Raw genomic sequence first — 24,636 nt, forward strand, 5'->3', positions numbered from 1 at the left:
ACTTTACATAGAGTCTTACAGTGCAACATGTAGGGCTGAGCAAATGGATCTATCCACTTGCTTCAAAGAGGATTACTGTTCCTTCTGCTTAGCTTAGTTACCTCAAATTAGGATAAGGGTAAGGTGAGGTCTGTCTACAGCAGCCATCTGTCTGCCAAGCGGACAGTTGAGTGCTCACGCTGCTGTAAATGGAGACAAGGCTGGAGCTGGATGTTTTGATATACCCAGATGAAGTGAGGATTGCTACTCCAGATGAGCTCGCAGAATGGGAACTTGAGACCGCGAGCCAGGTGTCCATACCCACTGTCCGACTCTTTGTGGCACTTTACCCATACAACCCTGCTGCAATGTCTCCCAACCATGAGACAGCTGCAGAGGAGCTGCCTTTTGTACCAGGACAGATAATCAAGGTAAAAACAATGTAACATCTCTTACACCTTTGTAGTTTCACATACTGTAAAAGTGTCACACTTCAGTGCCTATAGTGTACAGTTTAGTGTCTGGTGCACAGGTATAATATGTGTTTTGGGTTGTATTTCCTCACTGTAACAGCTGAAAGCTTCTTTGAAACAGTACGATGGTGTTTCCTGTTTGTGCTCGATTCAGGCCAGGTGAAAGTGCATGAAGATATGAGCTTTTTTTCTGTTTCCTGTCATGATTTTGAACTGATTGTGATTTGCCTCCTTTTAAATGAACCTGACTACTGCTACAACATGCAAATGCACACACATGCATTTTTTTTCTTTTAAAGCCTAAAATAAAATCACAAAACTATCTGTCTCTGCATTTGTTAGGTGTTTGGAGACAAAGACTCTGATGGTTTCTATCACGGAGAGTCTGGTGGTCTCTCCGGTTTTGTGCCAAGTAACATGGTGGCTGAGATCCCAGTGGATGATGAGTACCTGAAACATGTACTCATGCAGCAGGGATTCCTCCCTGTGGACCACACAGGTATCATCTCTTCTGCAGGACACTGTGCTGTAACACACTGGCAGAACAGCAGTAGTGAGGACGTACCCAGAAAATTTGCTTTGCTAAAAACGGCAATACCACAATCTAAACATACTGTTACAAATAAAAGTCTTGCATTCAAATTCTACTTCACTAAAAGTGCAGACATATTATCAGCAAAAGGTACTTTAAGTATCTGAAGTAAAAGTGGGCCTACTCATTTTGCGTGTTCAATTTCTTGAGTGCACAAGACAATAGTTATTATCTTGTAAAACAACTTCAAAATTATTTTCTCTCTTCAGGAGCTCTCTTGTTGGTTTGTGACAGGACAAGTTACAACTTTATCATTCTTATTGTGTAAATCCCTGCAAGGCTGTAATGTGTAATAATGAATCATATTGCATAAGCTGATCATATTTTTTGTATATAAAATTAAAGTAGCACAAATAAAAGTACAAATAAAATCTCATAAATTCAAAATCCTCAAGTACAAGTATCTAAGAGTGGTGCTACATAAAATGCCTGCATTGAAAATGTTATGTAACTTTGAGAAAGAAATGTTCATGCATACATATGTACAAATGTGCATCCTCCTATCTATCCTATATAAATCATCTGGTTGTTTAATCTGTAAAGCAATCTACATCTGTAAAGTAATAAGTAGGTAAAATAAATGTAGTGGGGTGAGAAGTACAGTGCTTCCCTCTCAAAGTGGAGTGGAAGTATTAAGGGTCATGACATAGCAATACTTAAGTAAAGATAGCTCAGAATTGTACTTGAATAAATGTACTTAGTTACTTTTCACTACTGCAGTCCATGTAGGGTAACATACAAAAGTCAACGCAGAAAAGAAAATACTCTCTCGATCTTCAACTGTTATTGTTGAAAAAGGTACAGAAGTCTCTAGGTGATCGTCTGTGAGAAGCCATTTGCTCTGAGCTGCTGCCTGGTCTGAAATTGTGTAACTGTAGGAAGTTAATAAAGCTTAGAACAGATACTGCAACAAATAAGATGTAAAAGCAATGCAGAAATCTTGTGTGTGTATATCACAGAAGCTACTAAACTGACCACATAATGATTTCTTTTAGTACATTTACTCAAAGGTAGTTGTTATCTCAAGATTGTTAGCTTTTTTTAGCAGGTTTGATGCTTTCACTGACCTATGTGCAAATGATTTTCTATTTAAGCATTAATGTTGTGCGATTCCAAAGGAGTGTTTGTGTATTTTGGGCCTACAGGTATGTCTTTAACGCCAGATGTGAGCGACGTAGCCAGTCTCCCTGAGGATGTGGTTGTTCGACGAATGGTGGCCTTATTTGACTATGATCCATGGGAAAGTTCACCCAACATGGACAGTGAAGTAGGCACTAAGATCATGAGACTTGAGGCTAATCTGATGTTTTAAAATACAATAAAATTGAATTGGACTTTTCCTCTTACAGGTTGAACTTGGCTTTCGTTCAGGAGACATCATATATGTGTTTGGTGACATGGATCAGGATGGATTTTACTATGTAAGTGTCACCTCTACAGTTACAAAAAATGATTACTGCTCAGTTCTTACACTGAATTTTGCACACTAGCTTTACTTTCATCTAAATTTTAGGGGGATCTGCATGGACGACGGGGTTTGGTTCCATCAAACTTCCTGCAGCCACTACCCTGGGATTAGAAAACGCCACGCCAGGATATTTGCTACAAATGCCAACGTTTAGACACAATGAGAAATCATACGTTTTTATAAAAAATTGTTAAACTGACATGTTGTGTCAAATATATATTTTCTATTTTTATATTAGAGTACAGCACTGCACCTGCTTTGAATGGCAAATTTGAGGGTCCACGTAAATAAGCAGCCAATTAAATCAGTATATCCTATATTACTGGTATTTATCAGGATGCTGTAGTGAAAACAGTTCTTGTCATACAATTCTGACTATTCATTTATTGTAAGGAAAATTACAAATCATCATTAGTGAAGAAAAATACAGAAAATTACAATCATATAAAGACAATGTTTAAAATTCTCTTTTTATTCAGCTACATGCACAATAATTTTACCGTATACCGTATATCCATAAATGTATGTATGTACAATATGAACAGACTGTAAGTATTTCACGCATACGTGATGGCAAATGATAGATGTTTTAGCCTTAATAATACACTTATAGTCTCAGTTTTTTGCAGACCAAAGTGTATTAAAATAGTATTTGCCTTATACCTTGTTTATATATTTTCTATAATTGGCTCATAGTCTTTTCATACGGAGTAATTAGGAGAAAATATCTTTTGAGTTTTGCAGTAATTTTTATTTACAAAAATTCACAACAAAGTTTGTATGAAGGAAATTATTAATGATATTATTAATTATGTTATCGATGAAAAAACTGTAAACCAGAAAGTGAAAATAAACTCTTGAATTTGTACAGTGCTTACCTGAGTTCCTTTACATATATATCTCAGCTACTTGTCTGTGTTGATTTATATTCATGCTACGTTTTAAATAAGTTTTTACATTCACCATTATCTTCTCATTTTTTGATGAATGACCACAATACAAAATTAAATGACAAAAGCAGACAGAGAAATTCAACAGGTGTCATGATGGACCTAAAAGTCTTAATCTTTCACACAGTTTGTTGGTTTCTTCTTTTACATTCCTCTGCAGCCAACAGTATACTCATCCATAAAGTAGGAAACACTACACTTTATAGTGAAGTTTAGTAGTGCTTTCTACTTTATGGGTGACAACACTGTACATCAGTAGCTTCTGGTCGCTCCACCGCAAACACTGAAGTCATGATGGGTTGACTAAAGTCAAGTTTTCACAAATTAGGTATGACACAAGAAAACACTAAAACATAATTTTATGAGAGAGAAACATGAAAACAGTTTGCAATCATTTGTACCCACAACATTTGACGAAAATTTTGCTAAAAATATGCTGATATAGGACATTAATGAGACGGAAAGTAGTATTTCCTGTACATTTTAGTGCATTTTGATTGAAAGGATGCAACAGATTAAAGCAGCAATCAATAGATTTTTTAAATAAAGTCTCTCACTGTCAGTGTCTTACCAGTGTCTGGACTCCACAGAAGAAAGAAAACCCAGAAGTGAACGTGATCTTTTTATTAACCCTGTCTGAGCCACGTGGTTAACACAGGAAAAGCTCTAACAGTCACACACTCACACACATGTACACACATACACAAGCTATATATGCAGGGAAGTGTATGCTTATGTGCACATGTTTGTGCATGTACACACACACACATACACACAGTGTGAGAGTATTTGAAATATGAGTATGTGAAATAAAATAAGTAAATACAATAATACTGCTGCAGGTGGTTGTAGGTCCAACTACTTCACGTTCTTTTGATATACATACATATCCTGTATATATATATATATATATATATATATATATATATACAGAAGTGCACATCTAGACTTATAGGAAGTGTACATCTACATCTACATGCACACACAATCACACACACACACATGCAAATTCATAGCCTACGCCCCATTAAGCCCAGTCAGACAGCACAACTGCTGCCAAGTGTGAGCTCATCCCTTTTAAGGGTATACAGTACAGTTATGAGGTGACACCTGCTTTTAAAAAAAGAAGTCAAACACCACAGCAGATTGATATTGATCCATGTAATAATTAATGTGGATGTGCACTACTTCTCTCAGAGCAAAATACCTTTTACCGATGCAGAATTGAGGCGTACTTTTGCTGAAGTAGCAACATAAGGATAAAAGATAAAAGTAAATCAAAGATTTTAGCAGACTTGAGTCTGACTGTTTGAGTAAGCTCATTTTAGAGATGCTTGAGATGTTGAATGTCTGTAAGCAAAGGGAGTATGGAGTAACTCATATGTAAAAACTATGTAAGTCTCCAAAATGTATAGATTACAGGAAGAGCGTCATATCTCATTTATATTTCGGAGAACTGATTCACGCCTGCATATTTCTGACAAGGTGTGGGTGGGGGATGGTGGTGTGAGGCTCTTCCCTATCCCAGCAGCAAATGTGCAATATGCTTGCAACAACAGAAACTTTGCAAATAGAAGAGAGACGGGCTGGTGTCCTTTGTTGTCACGACAACCCAAACCTCAGAGTCACACCAAGAGAAATAAGAGGAAGTGGGGGATGGGTGGTGTGCAAAAACCGAGAAAAGATGTCCTTGTGAGAAACAGAACAAGGCGAAAAGACAAGCAGACAGTAATGCAGAAGATGAAATAAGTCAGGTTGCAAATGCAGGAATTGACAAAAAAGTTAAATTTTCCGTAAGGTATCAGATACTAAAAATATTTTTCATGTCAAGCACATGCACACACACAAAGGTTATATTTTTGTGTGTGTGTTTGTGTGTGTGTGCCTGTGAACCTCTGCAGCAGGCGAGCATGACTGTGCATCCTGCAGATTATCTCAGCACTGTTGCGCTAGAAGCTGTGCTTGCATCAGACATCTATTCCTGTGCAACATGGGATTATATCCAAAGTGATCTCCTCGGGTACTTAAGGTGATATAGATAGCGTCAGGGTGCCAAAAACAAGTGCAGCATCTAATAACACCATTAGGTATTATCCTCCCTGGTCACTGCTTAGGACTAATTGAATTATGTTTTACCCATGATGATTGATCTCACACAGGGAGTCAGTCTTCATCCACTGTGTAATTATTTATTCAAACAAACACTATCATTGAGAGCATTTAAATGAACCATGTTTGAACAGTTATAATTGTCAGATTATAACTGTTCAAACATGTAGCACATCACAAAAAGACACTTTTCCTGTTCTGTCAACTCAAACATCAAATGGTCTCATTACATCATTGCTGCGAGTTTGCAAGCAAGTCTCACAATACGAGATGAAACTTTCCCATGACTTTAAGACAGAAACAAAAAGTCTGAGGGTGCTCACACACAGAACACAACTTTTACCTGAACTTGCTCAGACTTGTTTGGTGCTGCCACTTAGTGGATGTTAGTGGAGGTGACAATGTCAAAAAAGCAGCAGCTGTAGTCTGGAGCGCAGGAAGTTTTCAAAATGATTTGAGAACACGACATTTTAAAGGTGACTATTCTTTATTCTGTACTTGGATCCCCACTGGGTTTCACAGAACGGTTGGAGTCTTCCTGGGTTCATACAATGATAAAAAAAACTTACAGTGACAACAAAAACAACAAATAATAACAACAAAAAGAAAATAAAAGCAATCAAACACCAGTGACTTCATATAATGTGTGTGTATGTGTCTGAGCATGAGTTATTGTGGTCTGTTTAATTATGTACATAAAGGTCATTAATACAGACCATAAAATCTGTATCTAACCAAACTATTTGGCCTGATTCATGCCTGCTCTTGGTAAGAGGGAGGTGGGTCGATGAGGGGTGCACATTTGTAAAAATGTAAAATTTATAAAATATGTCAGACTCAAATTTAAAGTGCTGCTTTTTGGCAATAATAAACTGTATTTTATTAACAGTTACATTATCTATTCAGTGTAATGAGTGAATGCCAATATTGTATTATGAAATAATATCAATAAATAGCTGCTATTTGTATGACATACAATGGTCCCACAGACATGCACCTTGAAAGGAAAAAAAGAAATTACTTACTTACCTAAACTTTGTTTATTTACTGATTGCATAATGTGTAACAAACTCCTGAGGTGAGACGGTGTGTACCAAAGTCTGAAGTCTTTGTTAAGCACAACAGCATGAACAAGTGTGTCATCACTCTGATGATTGGCCAGTGGCTGAGCTGCAAGACGAAAGTACAGTTCAGAGTTCAAATGTCTGCAGCACAGAAAGGAAACATTTCAGTATCACAAACAAATGTACTATGATAACATATCACAACACATAGTATAACAATATTAGCTTTTAGTCTCCCACTCTGTAAATTGTGCTGTATCATACAATATGGTAACTTTGCAATCAAAAGTATTAACACGATTGATTGATCGATATTGTCAGTGAACTTCAAAGCAGTTTATTGTAGAGATCAAAAAAGACAAATTACGGGTGTTAAGATGCTAAATCTAAAACTTCAATATACAATTTGCATTTGACACACCATATGGAACAAAGAAAGAAAATGCTTATGACACTTTTTACCTCATCATAACATCGCACACAGTGCATACAGTGGATTCACACATACAAATGTACTTTTAAATATGCAGTACATTAAATCTTTTGTATTTGACAATCAACAATGGCCATAGACGGCAGTATTTCTTCAAGGGGGCCCCGGGCCAGAGCCTCTCTATGAGTGACTGTTACTATTTCTTGCTTGAATGTCATAGAGTTCACAAAATTACCAGAGACATTAAAATGACTGTAAAGAGACAGAAAATTACATTCAAAGAGATGGAAAATAAAAATTAAAAAAAGGAGAAGAGGAAGAAGAAGAGGAAGAAGAAGAAGAAGAAGAAGAAGAAAGGATGCAAAAGAAGAAAAAAAACGGAGATACACAAACCAATCACAAAAAAAAAAAACTCAAAATGAAAAATGAATATAAACTTATAAAGGAGGTGTGGGGGCCCATTTTCTCATGATCCGTCCATGGATAAAGGTCTAATAAATAAATATAACAGCAGTAAGCGAGAGAGCTTTTCTGTGTTTATTCGTGTGGCTGACTAACTCAAAGTCCGATAGGTGCTTCATAATATTGCCTGCAGATCGAGCTCATCTCCCGAAGTGCGCGGCTTGTGTGAAATCCCACAGTTGATTGTTGTCTTGAATGCAGCGCAGTGACGTTTTGGACCTTCGCCAAATCGACCCGCCTCCACCGTGCAGTGTTCAAGACTACGCGGCTGCAGGAATTGGGCCGTGCAACCAAACTCTTGGTCAGTCTCCTCGTTTCTGTGAGGGCTTTGTATTTGAGGCAGCAGGTTGCCGGTGTGTCGGTGGCTGTGATGGACCGCTGGAGAGGCAGAGTGGCCCTTGTGACCGGAGCCTCGGTCGGGATCGGCGCTGCTGTAGCTGGAGAGCTGGTCCGGAGCGGTATGAAAGTGGTGGGCTGTGCCAGGGACGTCGACAAAATACAGGTTTGCTGTGGAATTAAATGCACTTTGGGGATTAAATAAATAACTATCAGACTTTGGTGCACACCGATGCGATGCCAGCTGTAACTGAGCAAGGCGAAAGAGCTAAATGTCCAATGTCGATGGAAAACCTCGAAGTGAAAGCAGCTGGGAGGTCAGGTGGCTTGTGTGAACAACTAAAAATGCCTCTATTTAACCTATTTAAAGCAGAGCTGCGAGGAGTAGTCACGTAATTGATTTGTTGATTGGCAGAAAAGTAATTTACTATTTTGATAAATGAGAAATTGCTATTTTCAGTTTATAGATTATGAAAATTTTCTGCTTCTCTCTGTTTATATATCTTTAAAAACCCATTATCTGTAGACTGCAGCCCGTTGTTTGAACAAAACAAAACATCTGAAGTTGTCTCCTTGAACTCCTTGAACTCCTTGACAGTATAGACTGAACAATTAATTGAGAGAATGATTTCCAAAATAATTCATTAATATTAATATAATAATCGTTAGATGCAGCCCTATCTGACATCTTTTTGGTTTTGATTTCAGAAACTGGCAGCTGAGTGTCAAACTGCAGGCCACAGTGGTGTCTTGGTGCCTTTCAAGTGTGATTTGAACAACGAGGAGGAGATTCTGTCCATGTTCTCTGCTATCAAAGCGCAGCACAAAGGTGTGGACGTGTGCATCAACAACGCTGGCCTGGCTCACCCAGAGTCGCTGTTAAATGGCCAAACCAGTGGCTGGAAGAACATGCTGGATGTAAGCGCTTAGTTTCTTCATGCCTCCATTCTCATGAACGCGATATCCCACTAATGCCTTGAGGGAATTTCTTCAAATTTGGCACAAACCTTCACTTGGACTCAAGGATGAGCCAGTTCGATTTTGGTGGTGAAAGGTCGAAGGTCAAGGTCACAGTTACCTCACGTTCTTGTGACTGTGATGTATCAGAAACACTTCAGAGCTGTTGTTAATGTTATTAATAACTGGGCTCTTCCTACTATGATGAGTCAAAATGAGTCAAACATGACAGTGTTTCAGGTTAGTAAAGCATCAGTTGATCAGATACATCAACCTCCAAACAAAACAAACCGCACCAATAAGAACATACAGTGAACTGGGCAATAAATTCTTAAGGAAAACACTGGGCACCAATATCAAATAAAAACAGGTAAATATGTCCTACACCTTCAGGCTGACTCATGAATAGGTTTTAAACTCGCTAAACCTAGTTTCCGGGAAATTATGATTGCATTCACAGATGATTATATGTCTGTGTGTAAAGGGAGATTATGTCTAGAGGCCTTTATCTTAAAGTTATTAATGCAAGACATTTTTATGAATTTTTGACTTTTCTGCTTGGTGTCTTTCAGGTGAATGTTCTTGCATTGTCCATTTGCACACGTGAAGCATATCAGTCAATGAAAGAAAGAAATGTTGACGATGGGCACATCATAAACATAAACAGGTACGATGATGGTAGTGCTTGTTAAACTCTCTTGATGTAATAGTTCAAGCCCACAATTAGTTTACAAAAAAGCGTACTGTGGTGGTCCAATGGCAACACCACTCAGTAGGGCTGAGGATTTTTGTAGTCACATTTTTATTACAACAAACAGTTATTTTCATTACTGGTTGATTTGCCAATTATTGTATCTCGATTAATCATTTAGTTCATAAAATGTCAGGAAATGGTTAAAAACAATTGTCCATCACTATCCTGAGGAAATTCAGATTACCTGATCTAGCAACCATGACTCCAAAACCCAAAGATATGCAGTAAGCTATCACACAAGACAAAGAAAAGTTACAAATTGTCTCAATCTAAATGCTACAACTAGGAGATGTTTGATATTTTTGCTAGATAAATTAATCGATTATCAAAATAGTAGCAGATACATTTTTTTAATGAACTATTTGAAAGACGTGCAAAAACTAAACCAAAAACATGAAAAAATTGAAGGTTTAAACATTATGATACACGTTATTTAATTATTTGAAAGTCACAAAGTCACACCAACACTACTGGAGGCAGCATTTTTTTTTTTTTGTCCTATATTAATCTGCATTTGATTTATTTGACAAATGTTGTGTCTAATCATCATCATCGTCGTCTTTTACGCCTCCCATTTCTCTCTCTCTTTTATTCCTCCTATATGAACTGTTTTGAGCTTTTATTCATGAAATTGCGAAATAGCTCGACATTTCGAAATGACATTGAAAGTGGAGTAGAAAACATCTCCAGATCAGCTGCAAAGGTGCTTCATGCAGGTGTTTCGGGGGAAATGAGTTATGGCTTGAAGACTTTTCAGTCGCTAGAAGGGCAGAGTGAGGTCATCCCACTGTCTTCCTATTCTCAGTCCATGTTCCACCTGAATGTAACAGCGAGTTCAGACTAGCCAGAACTGTGGTTCTCAAACTGTGCTGTTACATAATAACATGTAAGGTGTGACTAGTGTGAAAAACATTTGAGAGCCCTCTTCTTCACCAGCCTCTGCCTGTAGGTGAGTCAGTGTCACTTTGACATCCTGACTCACCAGCTGCCATGGCAACAGGTGACTCTTCCTCCACCTCCTCTAGCCCAGCCAGCGCCCCGTTGCCTCCCTTATCCTTTTTGTTTTCGAAAAATCTTCTTATATCCACAGCCTTGGCTCATTAGCTACCACCAGGTGCCAACAACAGCCCTTTAACCGCTCTAACTCTCTCTCTTGCACTCACACAAATTGCGTGCCTGCCAACTAGTGTGAAGATCTGCTGCTTGAATGACACAGAGGACCCAAAACGTATTTCCATCTCTGTTATTTTCAAGGACTTCAATACATGATTGGAGTGACTGGTGAACAGATTCTGGGCTATCTTTTTTTTTTTTTTTCTTATTTTTGTTAAAAAAAAAAAAAAAAAAAAAGTAATAATAATAGGCCTAATAGACAAATAAATCCTTTAGATCCGGGCTGTTTGCAAAATGCCTGTGATTACAATACTTAGAAAATGAATAATATATGTGAAAAAAATCTTTAAAAATTAGAAAAATATAATGAAAAAATCTTTAAAAATTAGAAAAATATAATGAAAAAATCAATCACAAAAAATAGGAAAATATCTGAAAAAGGATCAGTGAAATATCTGAAAATAAACTATCTGATTAATTGATGAACTGTTTTCACATTATATCAGTACAAGCCCTGTCGGTGAACCCTGGTGCTGACCTCATATATCTTCTTCTGTTGCAGTATGAGTGGGCATCGTGTTGTTCAGAGTGCTTACACGCATTTCTACTCTGCCACAAAGTACGCTGTGACGGCCCTGACCGAGGGCCTGAGGCAGGAGCTGCGTGAGGCCAACACCCACATCAGAGCCACAGTAAGACCCCCTCACTGTCTGTATTTAAAAACAATACTTTTTACTCTCCACTTCTTTTGTGAGCTTCTGATTGAAAATGTCTGAACTTGAAAGTTGCTCAATGTTGCGGTGGTGATATGTTGTCAAGACATTGTTGTCGTAGAAACTAAATCTGTGTGCAGTATTCTTTTGAAGAATCGCTGGGAGGAGGCGCTCCCCAGTGTCTTGTCTGTGCAATTCAGTCAGACAAAAAACACTATATGGACACAAACCATAACTATTGACTATTAACTATTAATTATATGAGACAGAACGGCAGAAGGACACACTTTTCAAGAAACTATTTTCCAGGACATTTTCATTGATATAAGGTTCATATGCCAGATGGGGATCACGCCGTAGACTAGCAAGTTCCGCTCTGTGGAAGTAATGATCTACGGCTCTGTAACCAGAGGGCAACAGCTGTTATTGACTAAGTAAATATAGTGCAAACAAACTCAAGCTGGAGTTGGCTTCCAAGTCGCAGTTTCCACTTCAGAAAGTTAAGAGTTGAGGAAAATTAACTAACAACAATATAATACAATATAATGTGGAAAAGCCATTTTCCATTTTTTTTCTACACATGGCTCCCATTCATTAAGTTACGTCACTGATTAACAATGTACAGCAGATACGTACTCTTCACATCACAAACCTGGCAATGGCAGTTATGTCAGTAGAAGAGCTGCCTTACATTTTTCACCACTGCATTCAGCTTTTCCACACCAGTGTGGCATTTCTCTGTGGCCCCTTTTTCTTGCCAGAGACTACATTTACTTTAGTGGAGGCAGTGGAATCAATAACATTTGTTATTTTAGAACTGAAGTTTACTCATTTCTGGTAATGCATTATTTTTCCAGTGTATTTCTCCTGGTGTAGTGGAGACAGAATTTGCTCTGCGGCTCCACAGAAATGATGCTGAAAAAGCTGCTGCTATGTACTCTAAATATGAGGTAAAAATATCATTCCTACATTCCTACAATACTGTTGATCTGATTACTAGATAGTAAAATAAATTATAACGTTCCATAATTATTTCCCTTTTCACTTCTCATGTAGCCTTTGAAAGCAATAGATGTTGCAAACGCCGTTACATACGTCCTAAGTGCCCCTCCCCACGTGCAGGTATGTGAGTTTCTCTTGTGTTTATTTTATTGCTTTCTATAGTGACTTATCACACATGTTTTTGACCTTTTGCTCTTTTACCATTGAAATATCAGTAGTTTACCTATAATGAGATAATGACGCACTCACATATCTTTTCTTTCAGATTGGAGACGTTCAGATGCGACCTGTGGAGCAGTTGATGTAGTGTTGCACCACGTGACGCTGACTTGGTGCACTGACACATTCTTCATCTGACCCTTTTAGGACATTTGTGACACTAAGTACTTTATCTGATCATGGAGTAACTTTCAAAATTAATGCTGTAATTTAGCACTTAAAAAATAAATTGTCTGAATTGACGATTTAATTTATTCCATTTCAGCTTTATTACTACACAGAAGAGTTTTGATTCAAATATTAAGTATATAAAAAATCTATAAAATGTCCGATATCAGTAAAATGCCTAATATTTGTAAAATGTCTTTTTTAAATCTTTAAAAAATATCTGACAGAAAATTAGTAAATTATCCAGAGGATGTTGTTAGAGTTGGACAGTCTACTACATTGATCCGGATTGAAATAACTCAAGAACTATTGTTTTGAGTGATTGCCATTAAAATTTTTACAAACATTCATGGTCTTTAAAGGATGAAGCCTCCTGATTTTGATAATCCTCTGACTTTTCATGTAGCACCATCACCAGGTCAATATTTAGCATTTCTTTACATATGACAGTAATCACATCAAGTTGATGAAATTGAGTAGAAGTAAAAAGTGGCATGAAATGGATAAAACTCATGTATAGTACAAGTAACTCCAAATTGTACTCAAGGCAAGAGAAAATGTTCTTTAGTTACCTAACCCACTGGGCAACAAAATTCGACCAACAGCTCCTCAGACTTTCTCCACTAGAGGTCACAACAAGCATAATTTTGAATACTTTCAGAATAGCAGACAGAGGAAGAAGTATTCAGATCCTTTACTTAAATACAAGTACCGGTGAAAGAATTACATGTAAAAGAAAGAGTGCTCGTTCAGCAGAAAAATAACCCTTTATCCCCTAGTTGGGAACCACTGGATTAAACTGCCTAACTGAATATAAAGTAATTGAAACTGGCTCCATCCCAACTCGCAACAATTGATGCATCAGTATTAAAACCTATGTCTGTCAGTCATAGGAGAGGAGACTTTTTTTTTTACTGCAGAACTACAGTTTCCTGATAATACTTCTGTACCTTTACTTACCTTTACTTTGAAACCCTTGTTTCTCTTCATATTGTCCTCACAAAGATTTTCAGAAATGCAATGATTGTGAAAAAGGGAGTACACTTAATGGACCATTTGTAACATCATGAAGCCAGTAATTCTATATGTGATGTAAAGACTGTATAGGTTGTATAGGTTGTATATATTTAACCTTACTGTTCCTTTGAAATCACCAGCCACTGTTTTAGTGAATAACAGAACGTAGAGGAGGTTCTGCTGAAAGAGAGACCTACTTTCATCTCTTTCTGGTCCTTGCGTGCAGAGAGCTGCCAGGGAAGTCCCTGCTCAGTTTCCAGTCCAGAGGAAAGCCAAGGTTAGCTGGGGACTGCCAACTGCCAGCTACCAACCACAACCCACTGGCTTTCTCATGTTAATGAACATCTAATTACACAGAGCCTACACTTGTATACATATACAACAGTTGGCAAAGCACTTAGCTAAGTGTTTTTGGCCACACACACTGGACATCATAGAGAATCAGCCCTTGTGCCAGACTGCAGCTCTTCACACCCAAACAGAAAATGTGTGTCAGGGAAATGAGGGGAGTCTCTCTATGGTCACCTGCCAGAAATAAAATATAAATTCTGGGCTTATATAGAAGTAGAGAAAGACAAGTTGCTGTCTTGTATTCAGGGGTTTGGACAGAGGGCTGGCCAGGGGTGGTACAGTGCCCCCCTAGCAGAGTCAGAAGGTGAAAGGAGGTCTGCTTTTTAGTATCATGGATGAATTACTGAATAGTTCAAGACTGTAGGAAGTGACTGCTAACATTTCTTTTTGGAGAGTCAATCAGACAACGAAACAACACAACACAATCACAATGAGATGAAAAATGACTCAAATTGACTTAAAAGAGATGAACTGATTGCATAGAGATGCAAACCATCACAAAGATACACAAAATGACAACAAAGAGACACAAAGTGACAACACAAAACTAAATGACCACATAGTTGATGTAAATACATATTCAGATCCAACATATTTTCATTACTTACTATAGAGACAGTGTTCTACATAACCTATATAGTGAAATTGGAGAGCCAGGATTGACTGTATTTCTTGCTTCTTATTTCAGAAACAATGGTTTCTTGTAGAAGAAGCGGAAAATGCACTACCTCATTCATCAGTGCCACATGAGCCAATTTAACCACTGCAGGTTAGTTCCTTTCAATCAATAAATTCTCCTCCATGTTGGTGAATATAATGGATTATTGGATTCTTTATCTAATAGGATACCACAGAGCGCATGTCCTCTCATTACTGTGTCCTCCTCTAAACCATAGATTGTGTGTTCCTTTGTGTGATCTTCTGCCTGACCAGAACAGTCAGCACACTCTCAGATGTTCAAAGCCATCGCCGCAGTAATGAGCCGGGGTCAAAACCCCTAACACGACCCCTGCCCAGTGGGCATCTAATTCACGGGGAGGAGGTACCGGCTGCACCTATCAGCTAGGTTTGTGAAAAAGTTTGCGTTTTTCACCAAATATTTTTTTTTACCATGTGTTTTTTCTTTTTCTAATGAATGATATTGAGTGATATATACACATTTCTGTATCAGAACATTGTTTTCCTCCCACATTAATAATCTCATGACCCCTCAGATTTTTTTTGTATATGAGGAAGATAAAACTCGTTGAATCTCAATGCTGTTTAATGTGATACGTAATGATATTCTTCTGCAGTAGAAGTATGATTTATAAGTACTACTTTCTGCACATTTTATTGATGATACTCATATATTTTAACTTAAGTAGGATTTTAAATGAAGAAGCTTTGTTTGTAATGAGTATTTTTACATTAATTTTACATTGTTATAGTGGTACTTTCACTGCTTTATTTTCACTTAAATTAAAATACCTCATATGCACGTACTCATGCATATAGTGTATATAAACAGTACACATAAGCACATATTACTACATACTTTAATAATAAAAATAAATTATGAAATGGCTCAGTGCATAGTGAACTATTGACTTCCCACGTGTTATTTTCTTATAATTTGAGTTGTTGATGTGTAGACACAAATCTCAGGCCTCCACTGAAATAAATAAATAAACCCATGTAAATTATTTGCACTAATGACAGTGAAAGGACATGGTCACAAATACATGTCAGTATACTCTGGCATGATAAAAAATAAATGTATGTACTTTATGTTCAGCACTCAAAAATTGTCCACCACCCCGCTTGCTGCTCCCAGTATGACACCAAGCTGCTCCCATATCAACCACAGAGCAAAACTGCACCACTCCACCCCTCAGCCCTTTAACGGACCTACATCCCAGTTACAATCACGGTAAACTACCTCCAGAAAGTCCACACTGCACATAAATCACTTAAAGCAAGATTTCCTTAAGCTGAGGACAATATCCAAAGTCAGCTTCCTTTAACTTCATCATAAATAAAAAGCTATTCACACTGACTTTTCCTGCTGCTTTCAGTTCTATGTGTCCTGCAACTTGTCCAAAAGTCTGCCACTAGTCTTCTTAGTGGCAGTAAAAGTCCACACCACCCTGTGCTGGCATCTGCTGCTACACGTCTAATGTTTAGGCAATAGATAGGCCGGCCTCTTCATATAGCTTAAATATTTAGAGCGGCTATGATCAATATTTTTATAATAATGTATCAATGACAATGTGAAAACAATGTGAAAGTGGTCGCATGTCATCATGAACCTTACCACCTGAATCTGCAGCTCCCCTCTGCTTTAGAGAGCTTCATACTGAGTTACAGTTCAATTTTTAGAACTCTGTTATGTAACGCCGTTTTCAGCATAAAAAGTCTGTACACCACCTGCTCAGCACCAAGCAGAAGAAAGACACAGTTAGCAACTAGCTGGTGAACATAGTGGAGCATATTTTCCTCAGGAGGTGGTGGAGACCAAAAACTGAGCGAAGTGGACATTCTCCAGGTGGACAGACATGCACCTCCAAATGAATGATCATGTTGCTCCCTAATGGCTGGATGTGTAACAAGTTTTCCACACCAACTTAAAAGGTGATGAATACTTGTTTCCTCCCCCCAAGGTGAAAAAATTCTGTTATTGCAGGTTTGATCAATGTTTGACTGCACAGCATGAATTTGCCATCATGGGCCCTATGGTTGGACAGAGAGAGCCAAGACAAGGGCAAACATATGTGGATACCAAAACATTACAGCCTTATGTGATTCTTGAACATTTCATTCAAAAACAATGGCTATTAATATGCTGTTAAAGATGCCACTGCTCTTTTGGAAAGGCTTTTCACCAGATTTTGAAACATGGCTGCAGGAATTTACTCCCATTCACCCATAAGAGCATTAGTAAGGTCGGGCACTGATGTTGGCCCAACTTGGAGTCTGTGTTCCAGTTCCTCCCAAAAGTTGTTGGGTGGGGTTGAGATCAGGGCTCTGTGTAGGCCTGTGAAGTTTCCACACAAAACTACAAAAAAACATTTATTTATGCATGTCGCTTTGTGCATGTTGCTTTGTAATGCTGAAGCTGGAAGCACACTGTTGTCTATGATATGACTGTAAACAGCCCTTGACCAAAAGAAAACTAAAAGATAACAGTATGTGTTTATATACTTTTGGACACACAGCCCCCCCCCCCCCCCCCCCCCCCCCCCCCTTACATTTATTTCTCACCCCTTAGGAGGTCCGAACACCACATTAGTTGGTTCAAATGGAATACAGATAGAGAAATTTGAAACTTATTCAGTATTAAGTAGAAATATATTTCTACTTAATACTGAATAAGTTTCTGTTATATTATATTATTATTATATAAATATATATATATTTGTTGTTACCTCTCCCCATTTATCAGTCTGTTTGTTGCTCCTGATGCAACTGCATTAAAATCATGTTTGTTTACTCATCACACACACACACTAGAGAATACATTTGTGAAATTTAAGATCTCTTATAATTAATATAATTGAACACGGTGTGAGCATGACATTGCTGTGGAAGTTCACTAACTATGAGCCTCTGTGTGTGTGTGTGTGTGTGTGTGTGTGTGTGATCTCTATAAGTGTGTTAATCTTTTTTTTTAATTCTCGATTAAATGTGATTTCGACACACAGCTACCCACATGGACACATTGTTGTAAAGTTGTATGAGCATATTGTAAATTGCAGATTCTGTATATCAAAATCTAAATATATTCTGTACATACACATGAAGCCAAAACATTCTCAAAGGACATTAACTTGCAAATGAAATGGAAAATTCCTGTCACTTTCTCCTCCCTCACTGTGAGAAATGGCTTCATCACACTTCGAACTATGTTAGCCACTTCTGCCATTTCAGCATATGATTGTGTCTGAATGCTGAGCTCCTTTGAATGCTTGGGTGTCTTCCAAAAAATCTTGGAACTTGCACATACTTGAAAGTCTGTGCTGTTTTATCGTTCCCACTGTTTGCAAGATTTAGGACATAATCTGATTCTCTGCAGTATATCTGAAAATCTTTCCTCAAAATGCCAAAGTGTATTTAATATGTGTCTAATTTGGACATCTCATCCTTTCAGACTCATCCAGATAAATTCTTCTTATGCAAGCATGTGAGAGTCAGCTGACTTGGAGGATTTCAGCCTCTGCACTGGGTGTTACAACCCTCGTTGGTGGGAGGTGAAAGTATAATGTGCAAAGAGAGCACCTAATCTGTGTGGAGAATGTGACCCTGCCTGAAACCTTACAGGCAGGTGGCAGCTATAAGACCAAAGTCCTCAGTCCCCTAGAACAAAAGAACACAGTACGTAAACTTGCAGCGTTTTCTTGGCATGGTTTCTGTGCACAGTATGCAAAGAAAGGTGCACAGAAATTAAAATCAGGTTAAGCAGGTTATGTGTTAAGCCTCTGAGTTTTAGATCTGAAATGTTAATTAAATGTTTCCAGCTGAGATAACAAGGGCACAATATGATTTTAAGATGATCCTATCTATCCTAGTGAGCAGTCATATCTGAATATGTATCATTTAAAATATCTTCAAAGCTGTTTAAGGGGTGTTGGGTTGGCAGTTTACATGCTAGCTTCATGTTTAATGTGCTTATATGAAAGTAGCATCAACCCTCTGACTCTTGGTAAGAAAAATAATATATTTAATAATAATATTTCCCAAGATGTACAACTTCTTTTTTAAAATAGAAGAAGCGCTGTGAGGTGCACTCATAATCATTCAGAAATTTTATTATAGACATGCAGAATAAAGTATTACAAAACATGATTCTCATATTACAATCAAATATTTTTTCTGTCATTTGCTGTGATTTAAATGTTGAACCTGAAGAACATTATACTGTAAATATATATTATTTAACTCATCATGAAGCAAGTTTATATGATCAAAAGGAGCTAGCCTAGCCTGCTAAGTTGCCTTTTTTTTTTTAAGCCTACGTTGGTACGCTTGCACCACATGGCTCATTGTTGTCTGACTGACAGTGCTGCTTTCCTCCTCTTCTTCCTGGTGAATTGTGCTTTTGCTCTTTCAAGAGATAACTGAATTGGGCTCATGGTGGGAATAGCTGAGGTGGTCATGCAGGGCTTTTCAGATCTCTGCAGACTGAGCTCTTCAGCAGTGGCGACTTTGGATGACGTGGTTGAAAAAGTCATTGGTGTATGTTCAGATTGTTCAGGGATAGAAACTCTGTCACTGAGGGCAGCAGGCAGGGATTTCTTTCTTGGCTTTCTCTGCTGTCTGATTGTCTGCCTGTGTCGTTTTGTATTGATTGTAGTGGCGGCTGTTGTGAAAAGCCTCCATTCACTGTGAGTGTCTGGTTTTTCTGTAGGCCTACTGACTGCCGCAGTGGTTGCAGGACTGTTCAGTGCTCTACTTGTGTCTGGAGTTGTGAGAGTAGGGAACACGTTTTCAGAGCTGTTGCGGTAAAGTGGATTTTCACTTGAAGGAGGCAAAGCTGTTTTCCTCCTTCTCAGTCTTCTCTCTTTTGACCTTTGCTTTTTCAAAACACTAAAGGAAGAGTTCGGAGCTGTAACGTGGATGACTATTTTCCCGCCATAAATGTCCGGCCTGTGTGAAACCTGCCGCTCAGTGGTGGGGACCTGTGTTGCGGTGGGAGCCCCGCTGAGAGGGATCACTTTCAGATTGTCCACAGAGGAATTTTCGTGGGCAACAGACACAATGGGAGAAGCCGTGCTGACTTTCCTCCTTTTTTTCCTCCCCTCTCTGTCTCTTCTCTCCTCTGACCTGTTCCTTTTGATTTTGGGGATTACAATGGGGGTACTGGCTGTGCTGACGACAAGTCGCTTTTCAATGTCGCTCCCAAAGCTTTGTTGCCCGGGCTGATCTATTGGGGTTATGGTATTGATGGAGGGGACAGAAACACTGTTTGAGTTGTCTGTTGTGTTTGTTACAAGCTCCTCAGAAGGTGGAAGAGGAACTTTCCTGCTCTTCTTTCTCCTCCCCTTTCTTAGCCCTCTGGATTTTGCTTTATGTGGGATAACAGTTGTGTTTGTCGATGCATCAGTGTCCAACTCTGCTGGCTTCTTCTGGACTATCATAAATGACGTAATGGAAACAGTTTCTTTGTCCATCAGTGGCTCATCTTTCATGACTTCATTGGAGGGTTCTTCTTTTCCTCCGAGCTCATATTCATTGTCACCGACTCTGTTTGTGTTTCTACTTGACTGTTCGTGTTTGTGCGAGTCACTGATGAAGTTACTCAGGGAAATGACTTCCCCTGCTTTTCTGCCAGAGGGTGAAACTGCAGCTCCATCCTCTGCTTTAACACCTGCCTCTGCTTTCTGCTTTCTTTTCCTCCCCTTTCCTTTTCCTTTTTGCTTTTTAGTGGTTTTCTTCTTTTTTCCTGTGTTCTTCCTCTTCTTCTTCTCTGAGCTTTGCGTCTCATCTTTGTCAGAGTCGGCGGTGGAGCTTTGAGAGGTGGACACAGTGGCGAGGACCTTGATGAAGTCCTCAGCAGCCGTGACAACATTTGTTAGTGAAGGCTCTTCGGGGCCTGACCTGGTAGACTGAGTTGTACTCTCAGGTTTCTCTTCTTCCTCACTTTTCTTGGAATCTTTGTGCTTGGGAGGAGCCAACGTCAGCACATCGATAACGTCAATACCACCATAGTCATATGGAACTGCCTCTTTCAGCACAGCAACGGGGAGCTTCTCATATCGTTTACACCTAAGAGAACAAAAACGAAGGGGGGGAGTTTTTGAGTGTGGTGATTTCAGATAGTATACAGCTCAGTATGCTGCAAAGCTACTTAAAAGTTAAACTCCTGAGTTTGCTCATACTTACAGGCCATACCAGTGCCGCTCTGCACACTGTTCTTCATAGGCAAACTCAAAACAAGGCACACCGATAACATTGAAGAACGCCTGACCAACAACCCGGGAAGATGTGTCATTGACTTTCCTCAGACAGTCTTTCAGCCTGCAGAGAGTGACAGAACAAAATCATTCAAATGCAAAATGCTGATACAGTTTGACCCATAAAAGCAAAGTAACTCAAAAAAAAGTGAGTCATAGAAAAAAAGAAAGAAAAAGAGGCATATTTGCTGCCTTTGACTTGGTGCTCCCTGTTTTCACAGTGCTTTGGAGCTGTTGGATGTATACACGTACAAACACATTTGACCAGTAACATTTGTCAAGATGACTTATAAGCTGCAACTGGGTGGTCGTAAAATAACTTTATTTTAACAAGATCCAGACTCTATTCATACTGATGCATTTTTAATTAATCTTTTGTACTAATTCCCCTTTATATTTAAACTCCCTTTAATTGATGGCCAATGCAAAATGTTACCACACCTCTGGAGACAGTAACATTTTTCAGAATGACAGCTGTTCATTAAATTAGGTCTGAAACTCACTGAATTCAACATTTGACAAGTTCAGTCTTTCATTAATTCTGATCCACTCATTATGTTCATTATACCATTAATCCTCTGAGTCTGTTTTTTTTAAAGTGTGAGGCAAACTACTATTTCATTTTTTATTACCTTCTACAAAGCTATGGTTCGTTTATATGTATCATAATTAAAAGCAGGTTAAGCTGTTGTATCATAATGTTTTCATTTGCTGTCATACTCCAACTGACTTGATTCATACCATTTGCATCCCAGTATATATATATATTAGAAACGTTTAATACTGTATGCAGTTGCCCATTGGCCTCAGCGTTGTTTTTTTTCCCAAGTATCCTAAACACAGAGGTGATTCAACATGTGCCAGCAACAATGCTCTAATTAACACTGAATTGAGTCAATTTGCAAGTAGAAAGTATTTTGGGTCTTACACAGATAAAAAATAAATACAATATTTTTTTTTTACTTACGTATTATCGCAGTCACAATGACAGATGGAGTGCCACTTGAAATTAGTGTAGCCATAATTTGAGGAGAAGGCGTGGATGACATGCGGACAGTGGTCATGAGTGCGGCAGCAACTGTCCGTCTCTGCAAAGTCTCCTGCAAAGAGGAGGTCACAGTTATTAAGCACACACTCATAAACCCACACGAACACAGTTCACTTGATTTACTTAAAAATACTGAGGTCATATAACCTACCCAGCTCGTCATAGTTATCAGCCATGTTACCGGCTCCACACCACAGGGTCCCGGGATACGTAAACCCTCTCTTGGATCTTTTTAAAACCTTGTTCTGCAGCCCAGAGTCATCACTCTCAGCCCTTTTCACCCCGTCGCTGCGCCTCAGTTTAAACTCCCGGCACATCAGTTTGGCTTCATTCATGCGCGCAAAACGCGTCTCCAGCTGCCGCCCGGCCCCGGCTCTCTGCTCTTTCAGCCCCAGCCTGCACTCATGCATGAACGACTTCACCTGCATCTGGTTCACAATGACAGAGCAGTTCACCAGCTTCCCGGAGGGGCTGACGACGGAGCGCACCACCTCGGCTCCGTCTGACACCTGGTAGAGGAAGTTCTCCCCGACCGTTGACATTTTTGCGCAAAAGGTGCCGTTGAACATGGAGAACATCTCTTTGCTCTCCTTCTCTGCGTCCAAAGCGCGGCTCAGGAAGTCTCCTTTGACGAAGTTTCTGTCCAGATAAGACAGAAAGACGAAGAAGACCGACCACATGATGCGGCGAGTGGCACTTTCAGCACCACGCGTGACGGAGACAGCTCCTCGCAGTTTTCCGGCGCCCTCGAGCAGCCCTCCCACTTTTAAGGCGAAGCTCAAGCGGCGCGATTATTAACAGGATAAATGTCAACGCTGGGAGGAGTCCGCTGAATTAACCTCTTTAGATTTTCTATTATGGGCAGTGTGTCTCTATCTATTACACAGAGCGCCAGTGCGCACTGAGAGTTAATATGAGGCTACCCCGCCGGCATGCTTAAACCTACAGAGGGAGAGGAGAGGGTTAATTTGTGGGTGTGTAGCGCCTGAACGTCCAGCAACTTTCGCTGCGGAAGAGAAATGACCGCAAGTTACCTCCCAACCCCCACACCCCCCAGAAAGTGGCGATTTACTTTGGGAACGCGCATGGAGGAGGTTCTGGCTTGCCCCGGCTTTCCATGGTAACAGGCATGGGGTGATTGTGCCAACCCAGGAGATTGGACATCTTTCAAATGCCACAAAACAGGCACTGAATTGGTGATGACCTTAATCACAATGCAGGGACAAAACTCTTTCATTGTGGAATGTGGAGAAAGGTTGGCGCTGTCGCACGCAATCCACAGTGACCGACTGAAAGGCCCACGACGCCGTGGCTGATAGCCCACTGAACTGATGGTCGGATTCACATAAGACTCATTAAAATCATGGATGCATCAGCTGACTGCTTGGCATCCAGGTATCCTGACACGGGCCATCTATCAGTCCTATCAGGCGTAAATGAGTAGGCTACTTGAAGTTGCTTCTAGGTGATGTAGCTTTTACCCTCAGCATCTGTTTTTGTTGTGTGTTATTACAGTATCATTTGTGTTTAATGGATTTCATCATGCTAAAATGTGACAAACCAGCAGTATCTAATGTAAAGTCAAGGTAATTGATCAAATAGTAATTCCCTGTCATATTGCTCCAATTATGATTTTCTCTTCCCTCCTCCAAGGAAGAGGAGTTAGATATCAAATTGTGTTTGTCATTGTGTTTGATTGTGCATCATTGACTCTTACTGATGATAGTTCCAGGTAACAAATGTTCAAAAAGCTCTGAAGCTGGTGAGTACCTCAAATGTCATGAGGTTTCTAATCCTGGACTTCAGTCTTCTTACCTGAAGTCAGGCCTGCCAGGCAGTCTTTGCTTGTTTTTCCCGGAAGGGAAAGATGAGAGTCATCATTTAAAAGATAAACCAAAGCTATATAGCAGGGTCCATTGGTAATGGTACAGCTGTTAATTCTGCAAGAGCACCAATGATTTCCCCCACAAACCAAAAACCCCTGGACATTCCCATACAACATGTGTAAAAGAGCCAATGATTCTGTGGCGGCAAAAAGAGCAACGTGTCAGAACCAGTCCCATTGATGTCTAATTCTTGGTGTTGTATGTGGATATACTATGTGACAAAGTTTGTTTGATTAGCCCTATCCCAGGCTTTAATTCCTAATGTTGGCATATATCTCTGGGAGTACCATTTGTCATAGATATATGACACTATCCATCTTGGACCATTCATGGTCCTTTAAATCCGACCCCTAGTGAACCTGGAGGGCTTTATGAGGTGATCTTACTCTAAAATAAAAGAAAATAATTTATCATTTTTGTTGTTTTGTATTGTAGTTTGGAAATTGATATGTACCGTTCTGGATCTGGATGTGTGGTGTCTGGTAAGCCTATGCACACTGGACACAGTATGCATTACAAAATTCATTCACTCATTAGTGTGCTGTTTAACATGTTTCATGCATTCAATTATTGTAGATCTGTTTCTGATCAATACCTTCTCTGACCTATG

General features: G+C 39.2%; 3 protein-coding genes and 1 long non-coding RNA gene across 5 annotated transcripts; 2 read left to right on the forward strand and 2 right to left on the reverse strand.

The window, feature by feature from the left end:
• Window positions 1-78: 78 nt before the first annotated feature.
• On the forward strand, window positions 79-3,378 carry LOC139631901 (RIMS-binding protein 2). The gene is made up of 5 exons (XM_071496557.1): window positions 79-410; window positions 795-951; window positions 2,190-2,311; window positions 2,394-2,465; window positions 2,558-3,378. Exons 1-5 carry the CDS (start codon window positions 189-191, stop codon window positions 2,621-2,623), a joined length of 639 nt encoding a protein of 212 aa, XP_071352658.1. The 5' UTR covers window positions 79-188; the 3' UTR covers window positions 2,624-3,378.
• A 2,290-nt stretch (window positions 3,379-5,668) lies between these two features.
• On the reverse strand, window positions 5,669-7,719 carry LOC139632218 (uncharacterized). The gene is made up of 3 exons (XR_011693523.1): window positions 7,627-7,719; window positions 6,601-6,741; window positions 5,669-6,109 (listed from the first exon to the last, which is right to left on the reverse strand). It is a non-coding gene; the product is annotated as an uncharacterized lncRNA (long non-coding RNA).
• A 20-nt stretch (window positions 7,720-7,739) lies between these two features.
• LOC139632216 (dehydrogenase/reductase SDR family member 11-like) lies at window positions 7,740-13,146 on the forward strand. Of its 2 annotated transcripts, none has more exons than XM_071497037.1 (7): window positions 7,740-8,032; window positions 8,575-8,784; window positions 9,396-9,490; window positions 11,253-11,382; window positions 12,261-12,353; window positions 12,460-12,525; window positions 12,671-13,146. In XM_071497037.1, the coding sequence occupies exons 1-7, from the start codon at window positions 7,901-7,903 to the stop codon at window positions 12,710-12,712; spliced, it is 768 nt and encodes a 255-aa protein (XP_071353138.1). In that variant the 5' UTR covers window positions 7,740-7,900; the 3' UTR covers window positions 12,713-13,146. The 2 variants fall into 2 exon arrangements, with proteins under 2 accessions (XP_071353138.1, XP_071353137.1); XM_071497036.1 differs by lacking the exon at window positions 7,740-8,032 and adding an exon at window positions 8,052-8,183.
• Window positions 13,147-18,931: 5,785 nt separating this feature from the next.
• proca1 (protein interacting with cyclin A1) lies at window positions 18,932-23,115 on the reverse strand. The gene is made up of 4 exons (XM_071497029.1): window positions 22,292-23,115; window positions 22,060-22,192; window positions 21,022-21,156; window positions 18,932-20,904 (listed from the first exon to the last, which is right to left on the reverse strand). The coding sequence occupies exons 1-4, from the start codon at window positions 22,818-22,820 to the stop codon at window positions 19,179-19,181; spliced, it is 2,523 nt and encodes an 840-aa protein (XP_071353130.1). The 5' UTR covers window positions 22,821-23,115; the 3' UTR covers window positions 18,932-19,178.
• Window positions 23,116-24,636: the final 1,521 nt, after the last annotated feature.

The sequence above is a fragment of the Trachinotus anak genome, unplaced genomic scaffold, assembly GCF_046630095.1.
Source record: "Trachinotus anak isolate AG129_WGS33_773 ecotype Australia unplaced genomic scaffold, CSIRO_AGI_Tana_v1 ptg000014l, whole genome shotgun sequence".
Lineage (NCBI taxonomy): Eukaryota > Metazoa > Chordata > Actinopteri > Carangiformes > Carangidae > Trachinotus > Trachinotus anak.

Bases quoted from the DNA above. Each gene is read 5' to 3' on its own strand.
- LOC139631901 (XM_071496557.1), top strand. From the start codon at position 189: ATGGAGACAAGGCTGGAGCTGGATGTTTTGATATACCCAGATGAAGTG. The intron at 952-2,189 runs GTATCATCTCTT...TTGGGCCTACAG, and splicing joins CCTCCCTGTGGACCACACAG to GTATGTCTTTAACGCCAGAT. The intron at 2,312-2,393 runs GTAGGCACTAAG...TTCCTCTTACAG, and splicing joins CACCCAACATGGACAGTGAA to GTTGAACTTGGCTTTCGTTC.
- LOC139632216 (XM_071497037.1), top strand. From the start codon at position 7,901: ATGGACCGCTGGAGAGGCAGAGTGGCCCTTGTGACCGGAGCCTCGGTC. The intron at 9,491-11,252 runs GTACGATGATGG...CTTCTGTTGCAG, and splicing joins CACATCATAAACATAAACAG to TATGAGTGGGCATCGTGTTG. The intron at 12,354-12,459 runs GTAAAAATATCA...CTTCTCATGTAG, and splicing joins CTATGTACTCTAAATATGAG to CCTTTGAAAGCAATAGATGT.
- proca1 (XM_071497029.1), bottom strand. From the start codon at position 22,820: ATGTGGTCGGTCTTCTTCGTCTTTCTGTCTTATCTGGACAGAAACTTC. The intron at 22,193-22,291 runs GTAGGTTATATG...TCCTCTTTGCAG, and splicing joins TGATAACTATGACGAGCTGG to GAGACTTTGCAGAGACGGAC. The intron at 21,157-22,059 runs GTAAGTAAAAAA...CACTCTCTGCAG, and splicing joins CATTGTGACTGCGATAATAC to GCTGAAAGACTGTCTGAGGA.